Source organism: Strongylocentrotus purpuratus, unplaced genomic scaffold (assembly GCF_000002235.5).
Source record: "Strongylocentrotus purpuratus isolate Spur 01 unplaced genomic scaffold, Spur_5.0 spur5_scaffold_21, whole genome shotgun sequence".
Taxonomy (NCBI): domain Eukaryota; kingdom Metazoa; phylum Echinodermata; class Echinoidea; order Camarodonta; family Strongylocentrotidae; genus Strongylocentrotus; species Strongylocentrotus purpuratus.
Window position 1 is genome coordinate 29652975 of NW_022145607.1, and position 13455 is coordinate 29666429.

Below are 13455 nucleotides of genomic sequence, written 5' to 3' on the forward strand. Positions count from 1 at the left end.
AAATCGCAGACAATCGCTCCACTTGTATGGCGTAACTACGATTCTGAACCGATTTCATTATTTCTCCAGCATAAAAGCCAAAAACCCATGGAATTTTAATTTCATTAATCACAATTACTATTCGTATCATCGATCATTCATATTTTAGAAGTTTGTATTTTCATATCAAATGCAATTGCAATTTTTTTTTCCAAATGGGATCGTAGTCAGATCGTATAGTGTGCGAATATCACCCCTGAAAGAGTGGATGTCCTCCCCTCTGTATTAATAGAGTATTGTTTTTCATATAGCTGAATATTCATTACATCGGAGGTATCGTGGTTTAGTGGTTCATTCGCTTGACTCTCAATCGAAGAGTTGAGGGTTCGAAGCCCATCCCGGCACTAACGTCCTTGCCAAGACATTACTCCACATTTTGCACTCTCCACCCAGGTAATAAATGTGTACCTGGTAGGATGTGAAAGTCATTGTGGTTTGCTCAGCATTGTGAGCGTCTGCAAAATGGCGATTGCATGGCTGGAATGCTCCCCAGGGAGTGGACAATGTGCATACAGTGTGTGCGGGCAAGCCTCAATCCAATGACCGGTGTAACATTATATCCGTGAAGCGCACAGAGACATCGTCGGTGCATCAAGCGCTATATAAACCCAGAATATTATTATGATCAACATCTTGTATATGATGGAGTATACCTTAAACCGTGCTGATATATATTCGTGGTCAAATGTAGCGTGAATGATATTAAGCCCATGTGTCATTTCTGGATAAAATTCATTTCGCATGATCATGATGGTGTCTTTGTCCTTTCATCCGTAAAAAAACTAACCAGAAACACGAGCCTCATTGGAATTCTGAAAAAATTTATCGTGAGCCTTATTTCATTATCTTATCATCCTTATAGGACAAACGACATATATTCACTGCAATATCTGTTACAATCATTAGGTATATACTATGATATAAATTCTCGAATTAAGGCCTCTTAAAAATTACTTAGAATTTACAGCTAATTTTGGAACTGAAAATGAATGGACTCTCAGTGTATACATGTAAGAAGGATCGTGGTTCTTCAAGATGCCTTAAAGTTTGTAAAGCTCTTCTTTTTTTCCTTTTTTTTTGGGGGGGGGGGGGGGGGTTTGTAATAAGCAATTATTTGATTTATGAATTCGTATTGGCATGTTAGCATTTTGCACTTGCATTTAAACCAACCTTTGTTATTATATGTGCAGAGTTTTGTAGGCGAAACTCATATCCTCATACACTCTTCAAGGTAAATACAGTAATATAACAATAGGTATATGATATTTTAATGTATCGTAATAGAATTGTAATGGGGTAATTGTATTGTAATGGAGTAATTAAATTCCGATATGATTATGAAAGGCAATTAGCCTGACATAATTAGTTCAATTCAAGTTCAACACATGGTTTCAAATTCACACACTACTCTGGTATGCGGTGTATGTTATTATTTCATGTCTGATGTTCAATGACGGTTGTTCAGTCCAATGGCGGAATTTATGGGGGCCTGGGCACAATCGGTCTATGAGTGTGCCCCCTTTAAAAAACATAATCTGGTATTACCGTAAGTACACAAAATGCTACCTCCCCCCGGCTGCAATGGTGTGCCCTCCTTTCAAATGTAATTTTACCGGGAGAAGCCTGCGAAATGTGAAAACCTTTGTGCCTCGATCCCAGGGACGCATCCTGGAATCGTCCCTGCTTCAAATGAGAATATTATAAGTATGAAAGTGGCCTATATTCAAGTCAGACAATGTGATTGTATGTGCTATCTTGCAGAGTGGTAGAACCGTCCAGGACCATCGTAGAAAAGAGGCAGCGAGTGTGATTGGGGGGGGGGGGGGGAGAGGGGGGGGGGGGGGTGAGGAAAGAAAATAAAGATATGCAATAATCGGGAGTAAAATATTTAAAAAAAAGAAGAAAAGAAAACAACTTTAGGAAAGGAAAGTTAGTTTTAATCATATTCTTTCCACGAGTATAGAGTGACGGCAGGCTACCTGATAAAGCATAACTTTTGTGTTATTTTTTGCATCTCCCCCCCCCCCTACCCTTAGTCTCCCCATAAAACATAACAAAACAAAAAATATCAGCCTTCATCTAGTTTTACTCCCAATAACACGTCCTTTAATTATATACATAGATCTTTAAATACCAACGTTCTGAGTAGTGGGAAAACCGCCATAAAAATAAATCTATACCAGCACCTAGACAGATATATCCACCAGTTTTTTTTGCACCGGCGCATTCCCACACGCCCGTTTTGCTGTTGGTCACAATGACGTGTCCAAAATGACACAACCGTTCGCTGTTGTCGACCCCAACAGCTAAAGCTGGTCACACCGGGACGCGCTCCACCAATTATAAGACTCGATGCCCCCAGCTGATGACCCCAACGTTAAGGTGTGCTAGGATAGTAACGGCTGTGGTTTGTTTTTCATCAGAATAAGTGAAGTTTTTAAAGGTAAAGACCAGTATTGGAAACGCCCCAATTTCAAAAAATGAAATGGAAGCTCTCATTACCAATCATGTGAAAGAATATGTTTTGACTAATATACGATGATAAAATATTTGCCGGGAAACCGCCTACTAATTCATATATTTGGTAAATTTGTTTCTCTCATGGTCTGTGAGAGATATAGGGTAGTCCCATATACATCTTTCTGTGTATAGTGCTTGTAACTTTACGAAGAATGGGCCAAATTTCTTATCATTTTGATGATTCCAGAACCTTGCAGATGCTAGATGCTACATGTAGATGATCAACCTTTTCTGATCGATTCCACAACGTTTCTTTCACAATGCAATCGCATGACCATAACTGGTCTTTTCCTTTAAGACAATAATATTATTGTCTAAAAATGTCTATATTCATTCATTCATTCATTCATTTTATTTCCAATTCTCGTAAAAGATACATTCAACAATATATTATACATAATTATAAGAAAATATTATAAACAATACAAAGAATATGGAGGAGCCAGTAGAGACCATTTGCCTTTAAAAGGCTGGGCATATGATAACAGTTAAATACTAAATGCTAGGCCTACTTTATCTTGGTTATTTAATCACCAATGTATCATTTTTTTTAATTTATAGGTTTTTATTCATTAATGATTGATTTTACAGATTTAATCAACCAAATTAAATTATAAAATAATTAAATCTATAAAAAGATGTGAATCATTTTTCTTTTACCCATCATGAAATATGAAACAGACACACAATATAGAGCTTAATTAAAGGTACTATGTCCCATTTGCAGGCCCAAAAAATGAAAAAGTTAAATTCCAACTGCATTTGAAAGATAATACTAATTTAGAACTTCCCTAAAAAAGGTGGGGCTTGAAAATGTCTTCAAGTGGGAAAATAACGACTATTAGTTGTCAAATCGACTTTAGGGCTATAGAGCCCAAAAGTAATAGTCTTGATTTTCAGACAATTGTACCGAATGGTCATACGTTTTATGCTGCGCAAAGGTTCAATCAGTTTAATCTTGACCATCACAAGAAGAGGGTTATTTGATGTAGACAAATGATCATGTACCCTTTACAACTCTTTTCATGTATGTTATTACCAAGGAAAAAAAAAGCCAGTCAGTCACTCAATTGTGTCTGACAGTGAAGTCTAGCAAGTAAACGGGTTTCCTTGCATAATTTGAATATGAGGACCCTGCTAACGTTTAAATTTCACAGATAGGACATACATGACATATTCAAAATTCCTGCAAAGTTCTACAGAATTTGAGGTTGGCTGCAAAAGGGACATAGTACCTTTAAAGCAACTTCAAACATTCATATGAATGCTATGAAGAATGCTTTAATATTGTCTAGGCTAGAACCATCAATTTCTTGATATACATATTTTGCAGTCCACTTTTCTTTATATGCTGCCTTATTGTTAGGCTTATATTTTCTTATGCTGTTCCTTGAGAGCAGAAAAACCCAAGAAATGATATCATGTTGGTTAAAAGATATTCTTCAGTATTATGAATGAATTATTATAATAATGGACACCAAGTCTAAGGAATTAGACCACCTAAAAAAGAAAAAAAAAAAAAACCTGTCAAATTTGATCGACGTCATTTCACAAGATTTACGATGACGGCCTCAATCAAGTTCTCCATCAAATCCCAAGTTTTCCCCTGTTTTTCTTCTTGTTTCGGAAGTGCAAATCGCCCCGACACCGCGGGGTGTTAGACTCATACTAGGGCCCACCTGGGGCCGTGCTCCGAGTAATTGGGCGTTATGGTCGGCGAACTCCGCCCTCCATTTCAAATTGCAAAGTTCAGGGAAAGCGAAAGAAGGAGTTAATGGGACTCAGGGGGCTTCCCCCCACCCCCACAATCCCTCATCTCTCCCCGACAAAAATTATTGATGCCTGCCAACCATGAATGGAGTACGTACACAGCGTTGGACTCTATTTTCGCCTTACCCCCCCCCCCCGCCCCCCCAGTTAAAAAAAAAAAATCATTACGCGGGGTCCACATTTAATGGTGTTTAGAAAATAAGTCAATTTGAGGTTGAGTTCTGTCATTTAGACAAAGTTTTGTATTCATATTAAAACTTGAAATAAACAAGCAAACATATGCAAAAACAATAACAGCAAAAACAATAACAGCAAAAACAGACAAACAAAGCCGGGAAAAAAAATCTGTATATATTAGAAGAGTTTATTTGTTTTTGCTGATCACGAATAAAGAGATGTCTTTCACAGTCCCCACCCGATTTAAAAAGGTTAAATAGTGTCGTCACTCCTCTTGATCGCAACGCCCTGACCCTTGCCCCCATCTTCGAAACGAGAATCCGTGGTCGACGCCCTCAACGAAAGCGATGATGAATGACAGGCAGTCATTTGAAAAAAAACTGCTCTCGAAAAAAACTGGTAATGAGGAGCGCTCCTAGATTTACCCTTATACGTGTATTTTCATGCTATGATTCGACGTATGTTTACAAGCTGTTTCCCCGACTTGCGTGTTCGCACATTTTCGTCGAAGAGAATAACTGGCATAATAATAATATTGACTGACATTAGAGTGCCATATTTTGTTTGAGAGATACTGAAATATATTTTTTCTGAATTCCAAATTCTGGATTATTGTGGAACTGTGAAGGACATCTTTTAATCCAAATTCGATATTTATAAATGCTGAGGAAATTGACGGTGAGACAGATGGTGATTGACGTCTAGAAATAGACATTATAACCTGCATTTGATTTTGATATTGAGAACAACACGAGGTTAATTATCAACGATGAAAGTGGGAAATCCGGTAAGAATCATACATTTCTGGACATAGAGGTCATTGAAAATGATTTGAACCACCTCAATTGAAGCATTTCTTACCCCCTTTATTTTCTTTCATTATTCCGTGTCTCCTTTGGACTCTTTTAAAATCAATGACTCGATAAAAAATTTGACAATTTCATTTTAATCACCCATCTTTCTCTTTGTTATAGGCTAAGGCCAGTCTTTGACATATTTGATCTAAAACAAAGCAGCAAACTTTGGACAAATATGTTGTTCATGTTTTGTTGTCCAAAAACTGTATTTCTTGATATTAAAGAACTTCTGGGACATGGAACCTCGGGGTTTTGATGTTCTCAATAAAAAATAGAACAGCTTATTTTGATATTGCCTGACATCAGTTTAAACAAAATATATATCTTTACAATTTACTAAAGAGTTTTTTGTTAATAATATTTTTTTTCTACTTTCAACAGCGTGAATGTATCTCTGTCCACGTTGGCCAAGCCGGATGTCAGATTGGCAACGCATGCTGGGAGTTGTACTGCCTGGAGCACGGCATCCAGCCTGATGGCTATCTACCATCTGAGAAAACCACTTCGAAGGCGAGCGATGAGGCCTTCAATACTTTCTTCAGTGAGACGGGAGCTGGCAAACATGTTCCTCGGGCCATCTTCGTCGACCTCGAGCCGACGGTCATCGGTAAGGGAAATGATGAGGAGGAGGAGGAGGAGGAGGGGGAGGAGGAGGAGGAGGAGGATGATGAGGAGAAGGAGGAGGAGGAAGAGTAGGAGAAAGAGGAAGAGGAAGAGGAAGAGGAAGAGGAAGAGGAGGAGGAAGAGGAAGAGGAAGAGGAAGAGGAAGAGGAAGAGGAAGAGGAAGAGGAAGAGGAAGAGGAAGAGGAGGAGGAAGAGGAAGAGGAAGAGGAAGAGGAAGAGGAAGGGGAAGGGGAAGATGATGATTGTGATGGTGATGATGTTGGTGATTGTGGTGGGGATGATGATGATGATGATGATGATGAGGAGGAGGAGGAGGAGGAGGAGAAGGATGGCGGTGATGATGGTGATTGTGGTGACGTTGGCATGGCGATGGTGATGATGATAGTGATTGTGTTGAGGATGGTGACTAAGATGGTGAATATGGTGATGATGATGATGATGATGATGATGTTGAAGATAATGATGATGATGATGACGTTGAAGATAATGATGATGATGATGATGATGATGACGTTGAAGATAATGATGATGATGATGATGATGATAAGCCAATGTGGTAGAGCAAACGTGAAAATGAGTCCGAGGAAGATATCATTATATTAAACAGCAATGCCCCCAAAAACGAAGAAGAAAAACTCAGTAAAAGGGTGAATAAAAAAATATTAACCGATGAAAGAGGATCAAAACTTAATATTTTTTTAGAAAGTAAAGCAAAAAGAATGACAAAATGAGAACTTGTATCAAACCAAAAGGATATGATTGTGAATGAAGAAGCGTAATGAATAATTGATGAACAAACAGATTAAGATAAGAGTAGGTGAATGGGGACACCAGATGTGTAATCCAGAGCAAGTTCCATCACGAACTTTCTTCGACATGCCGAGGAGCTAGGCTACCGAAGCCTCATTCATCAAACCGCGACCGACAGCCAATTCAGTTTTATGGCACTTGACAGCCCCGCATTACATCGGAAATGCAAATTGATAATTGATGCTTGGCGCGTGCCACGAGGATAACCATTCGTAACAAAACAAAATTTGGACATTATCGTCTGCGAGCAATAGTGCGACTTGCAGGGCACCCGTCAACGCTTCGACGAGGCCGAAAACATTCCGATCATTCCAAGAGGGTTTATCATACTTTGTAGATACTAGTACAAGGGGGCTTGGGGAGAACTCAGCGAGCAAACAGGGTTCTCAGCTACTGACCGTTTGATTATTTGATGTTTTGTTTTTCATTCTCCTCCATTTTTACGTATGATTTATTTGTTTTTCTTGCCGTTTCTTTGTCTTCCACCTCTCTGCCCACATCCCCGTTTTACTTCCTTCGTACAATCTTTTTTATCCTTCTTTATCCTCGCCTCTCTGCATTTTTGTATTTATATCGCTCTCATATAAGAAAGTGAGAATCTACATATTACTACAAAATATCTTTAAGGGAATTTTCCCCCAGAAATATTCAAAGGCGGAGGGGGGGGGGGGGCTCATTCCCGAATCCCTCCTAGCGATACTTTCCTAATCCAACCCGTTTCTTCTCCTTGTGTCTATTTTAAGAACTACTCTACTCAACTCGTCTTCCCTCACCCCTCTCTCGTACTCTCTCGATCAGGGGCGGCAGAACGACTTTCAAAGTGTGGGGGGGGGGGGGGGACCAACAAAAAAAGGGCACATACAAAGCGAAAATACACAATTGTTTAGACATTGGTATATAGCATACCCCTACATTGTGATTACATTATCAGGAATTATTTCAACATTTTTTTGTTTCTCTATACGAGATATTGCAAGATCATACTTAGCAGTAGGGTCTGATGGTCTGAGTATTCATTTGCAGAGGTGAAGGGGCACTTATCTAAAGTGAAAAGGGGCACTTCTCATACAAAAGGGGCATTTACTTGAGATTAAAAAGGGCACTTATGAGAATGGGAAATGGACACTTAGTGCAAACGAAAATATTGTCGAAGGAAAAGAGAAAAGGGGCACATGTCAAAATAAAAGGCGCACTTATCAGAGGTGAAAGGGGAAGGGGCACTATTACAAAGTAAAGGTGGCACTTTTCCTATGTAAACGGAGGCGCTTAAAAAGAGGGGGCACTGGTCCCTGCACCTCGGGGCGCCGCCTCTCCCTCTCTGCTCTCGATATACTGTCAAAAAGATTGCTCTGTGCAATTCATAACGAAGGAGATAGCAATTCGAATCAAAGTGAATCTTCCAATCTTTTTGAGCATCTTCCTCCGCGCCACCCACGCCCAATTTTGTTGATGAATGATAACGGGATGACAGGCGCAAGCTGGATGGATTTCTCGGTAAGTCAGGGAGTTGGGTAAATGTTGTTTACATCTTAGTCATTGAAGAAGGCATTTATCGAGATCCTAATTCACTTCGAAGCATATCATGCTATTTGATATTGCGGTCGAATTCTCGGCGATAAAGTGAGAGGGCGAGATGAAAGATATTCCACAGTCCACGATCCTTGTATCATTGGCTACAGGGGCGTAGAGTGGGCCCAGTCATTAAGGGGCGCTGGTGTCGGGGGAGGGGGGGGGGGGGCACTGCCCACGCGAGACTAATCTTTAACAAAATATTTGCCAATGACCGGGTAGAGTGGGGGAAGTGATCGTACTATTTTCTTTTCACGTTCTCTATCCATCTCCTCCCCCCCACATTCGATGAGCAGGGGGCACGTGCCCCTGTCCCCCATGTAGCTTCGCCACCATCGGGTACTATCTTATCTGGAGATACCGTTCTCGCCTCGCTATTGCTCGCAAAATTGATTTTATTTTGTTAATTTGAAATACTGATAGCAGACGGCTTTGATGACGCTTTGTCAAAGCGAGAAAAAACGAATATAATGTTTCGTTTCGGATGGAGCCATTAGCATGTATTAAAGTTTACCGAATCAAGTTAAAAAACTGAATATCAGAGATCAAATCGCATCGTCAATCATTCGAAACAGACTTGAACAACAAGAGATAGCCGGTTCATTTAGAAAATGAGAAACGCACATTAATTAAGGCAACAAAATAAGGAATGCAAAAGGTCAAAGAACTACAAATAGCATCGGAATCACACAGTTTATTATTATCATCATGGCCCTTTTCCTCTGATTCTTCTTCTCTTTCTCACTCTATTATATTTTCTCGCCACTCTCGACTTCTCTCTATCTCTTTCCCTATTTATTACCAAACAACATTTCCCTTCGTCTTTTTTTTCTGCATTCCTTTATATCCCCTTCCATCTGTCTCTCCCCCTACTCTCTCTCTCTCTCTCTCTCTCTCTCTCTCTCTCTCTCTCTCTCTCACTCTCTCTCTCGCCTCTTCCCCCTCTCTCCACTCTCCCTCCCCCTCTCTCTCCCTCACCTCTCTCTATCTCCCTCTCTCTCTGTCTCTCTCATATCCTTTCTCCTCTCCCATTCTTTCCCCTCTTATCTCCTCTCTTTCCTCCTCTCTCTCTCATCTCCCCTTCTCCCTCATCTCTCTCTCTCTCTCCTCTACTCGATCATTCACCAGTTTCCTATAAGCACTATGGATGACAATCGTTGTAGGAGAGACCCTAGCTTCCACGTGCCGATCGACGACCTTGTTATTCATAATTATAATATTCGTCACATGTTATACCAGCTGACTCATGTTCTCCTTGAAATGATATGTCCGTGATTTGTAGTCTACATGAATGACATGATATTCTAATGATATAGCGCCGTTCGTTGTGTCATAGATTAAACAAGGCTCATGTGATGATGGATTTAATGAGTGATAAGTGATGACGATGTTGAGTGATTATGTTTACTGAGGGAGAGAGAGAGAAAGAGAGAGGGGGAGGGGGAGAGGGGGAGGGGTGCAGACAGAGGGAGAGAGGGAGAGAAAGAGAGAGAGAGAGAGAGGGCAGAGAGATAGAGACAGAGAGGTAGAGATAGAGAGAGGTAAAGAGAGAGAGAGAGAGAGAGGTAAATAGAGAGAGAGGTAGCGAGAGGGAGGGGGACAGAGAGATAGAGAAAGAGAGGTAGAGAAAGAGAGAGAGAAAGAGAGAGAAAGAGAGAGAGAGAAGAGAGAGAGAGAGAGAGAGAGAGAGAGGGGGAGGAAGAGAGAGAGAGAGAGAGAGAGAAGGAGAAGGAGAAAAGGGTGGGGGGGGGGGGGAGAGTCGGGGTGAACGAATGAGTAAGAAAAAGCGTTTAAGGCGTTGGTGAGCACATTTTATTTGGAAGATTATGTGAGGGGGATTTGAATTGAAAAGAGGGAGGTATAATGGAGGGGATCATGAACATGATAAAGGGTGCAAAGAAAAGAAAAGAGACAATTTGACAATATTTGATTCTAAAAAGAAGAGCCAATCTGTATTTGTCAAATTAGGAGAGCGGGAATATAAGGAAGAGGTTACGAGATATGAATCACTTTCTTGTGGTCATGATATATATAATAGAGATTGGCTAAAATTAGGCTTAATCCCCCTTTTCTATTTACATCTACTATAGACGAAATCCGCGCCGGTACCTACCGTCAGCTCTTCCACCCTGAGCAGCTGATCACCGGCAAGGAGGATGCTGCCAACAACTACGCCCGTGGTCACTACACGGTCGGCAAGGAGATCGTCGACCAGGTCTTGGATAAGATCAGAAAGTTGGTGAGTTCAAAAGTTCTTGCTTTGTCCTGCTAACATTTAGTAATTAAAAAAAAAATTGAAATGAATTCCTTTGTCTAGAACCATTACGAATAAATGTGATGGCTTTCAAGTCTTACATTCTAGATTAGGTATTTTGTGAACTCACTTCCGGAGGAAAGGGGAGGCTTAATTTTTGAGAGTTAGGAACAACTTTTGAAGGGGGCATATACAAAGAATTAGAAGGGGCAAAGTCAGGAGCAGTTCTAGAATAACGATTTTTTTTTTGAGGGGCGGCCGGGCCTCACATCGTTTTTAATGGGGGTCTTGAATAAAATGTTGGGGCTTCAGCCGCCCCGACAATCCCCTCTAGACAGGTCTGTCACAATGGCTTTTGTTTTTAAAGCGCGGCAGCAGCCAATGTCCCCATCTGAAATACGATTGGGGTGACCCCATTTTACTCAACAAAGATCAGTCAAGATACAGATTTGATAGAAAATGATTGTTTCTTTTTCATTCTCTAATATTTGATAGTTTGTAGAGAATAACAAGATGATGGAATTGCATATATCAATATAATGACAACATTCGTTATTTTTTTCTAGGCTGACCAGTGTACAGGTCTCCAGGGATTCCTCATCTTCCACAGCTTCGGCGGCGGCACCGGCTCGGGGTTCACCTCGCTGCTCATGGAGCGTCTCTCTGTCGACTACGGAAAGAAGTCCAAGCTTGAGTTCGCCATCTACCCAGCGCCCCAGGTATCTACTGCCGTGGTCGAGCCCTACAACGCTGTCCTCACCACCCACACCACCCTCGAGCACTCCGACTGTGCCTTCATGGTCGACAACGAGGCCATATACGATATCTGCCGTCGTAACCTCGACATCGAGCGTCCTTCCTACACCAACCTGAACCGTCTCATCGGCCAGATCGTCTCCTCCATCACCGCCTCTCTGCGATTCGACGGCGCCCTCAATGTTGACCTAACAGAGTTCCAGACCAACTTGGTGCCTTACCCAAGGATTCATTTCCCTCTAGCTACGTATGCTCCCGTCATCTCTGCAGAGAAGGCCTTCCACGAGCAGCTGAGCGTTTCCGAGATCACTAACTCTCTGTTCGAGCCCGTCAACCAGATGGTGAAGTGCGATCCCCGTCACGGCAAATACATGGCCTGCTGTCTCCTCTACCGTGGTGATGTCGTCCCCAAGGACGTCAACGCCGCCATCGCTCACATCAAGACCAAACGTTCCATTCAGTTCGTGGACTGGTGCCCAACTGGCTTCAAGGTCGGTATCAACTACCAGCCACCTACTGTCGTGCCCGGCGGCGACTTGGCCAAGGTCCAGCGTGCCGTCTGCATGTTGAGCAACACAACTGCCATCGCCGAGGCCTGGGCCCGTCTCGATCACAAGTTCGATCTGATGTACTCCAAGCGCGCTTTCGTCCATTGGTACGTCGGAGAGGGTATGGAGGAAGGAGAGTTCTCCGAGGCTCGTGAGGATTTGGCTGCTCTTGAGAAGGACTACGAAGAAGTTGGTGTTGACTCAGTCGATGAAGCCGATGAAGAAGAACACGACGAGTACTAACTTCACTGGAAGAAATGTTAAAGACGGTGCTACAAATAACTCTCTGTGTGAGCAAACTGTACCTGAAATTTAGATCAAGAACTCGTGGGCCTATAGTACTGTTGAACCTCGTTACATCCAACTTCTTGGAGCCTAAGGCCTCGTTACACTAAACTCTTGTTACAATGAAACCTTGCTATATCGGGCTTTAAAAGAAAAAGAATTGAATTAATTGGGACTGGCGTAATTACCTTGTTATAATGAGAATTTGCTGTAAAACAGTGGTCTTTATAAATGGGTTCCACTGTTTGTAATGTGGTGCTGCTCAGTACTGGCATGACAAAGTAAATTTGCACGGATTTAGCCGTGTATGTCCAAACAAACGACTATTTTGATTTTGCCTCAATGAAAAAAGTTAATGGTACTGATATAGCAATCATATTTTCAACAGGAAAACATTATGATTCTTAGTCTAGCAAAGAGATTCAAACTAATTCCTCAACGGAAATGCGGCCAATTTCCCGTAGTAAATGTAAGCAGGAAATCAACCGATTTTGAAAAGGCAAGAAGTGTTTATCCTTTCATTGAAAAAAACAACACCTACATTCAACTTAACATTGAGCAAAAGCTGAACAAATTGTGACTTCTTTTAGTGATAACACATGAACTAGTAAATAGCCAAATATCGGTTTCATTCGATAAGTTTATACACAAAGAATTCGATTCGCAGAAACATTCACTTTTGAGTATAAATTTGACTGTTTCTTTAATAAATATATAACAGCTATGCTATCGACACTAAACAGGCTGGTCTTCAATAGTCCACGTTGTATACTTGGTGTGTCTACTCTCTTAAAAAAAAAGAGTGAATTTTCACTCTATTTTACTTTCTTGGGAGTGACGTCCGTGATCACTTGTTTAGGAGTGAAAATCGATTGATTTCAGAGTGCTCTCTAAGAAGAAAAGAGTGAATGTTCACTCTATTTTCACTACATTTTCACTCTCCAGAGAAGTGACGTCCGTGATCACTCGATTTTTTTTAGAGAGTATTATAACATTTTATCATGACGCAAATACACACGTTTCCCTTAAACCTGGAATAACAACTTTTTGTTAACCCCTTTGCATGAAAAGATTGTGAGAATATGATTTATTCTTATCAAATATTATAGTTTATATTTTCTCAGAACTCTCCTGGTCGATCGCTACGACGATTTACATTGATCGGTAAAGCTCTGATACGATATCAACTTTATCAATTAGGATAGACCACATTCTCACAGCTATTCCAACTTAATGGGTTACAGTG

The 13455-nt window shown here is 41.0% G+C and overlaps 1 protein-coding gene across 1 annotated transcript in view; it reads left to right on the forward strand.

The window, feature by feature from the left end:
* LOC577916 (tubulin alpha chain) overlaps positions 1-12987 on the forward strand; it is a 31953-nt gene extending 18966 nt beyond the window's left edge. The window contains exons 2-4 of the mRNA XM_003724808.3: positions 5745-5970; positions 10457-10605; positions 11187-12987. Coding sequence (XP_003724856.2) covers positions 5745-5970; positions 10457-10605; positions 11187-12167 — 1356 coding nt within the window. The 3' untranslated portion in view covers positions 12168-12987. The remainder of the gene's footprint in view (positions 1-5744; positions 5971-10456; positions 10606-11186) is intronic.
* Positions 12988-13455: the final 468 nt, after the last annotated feature.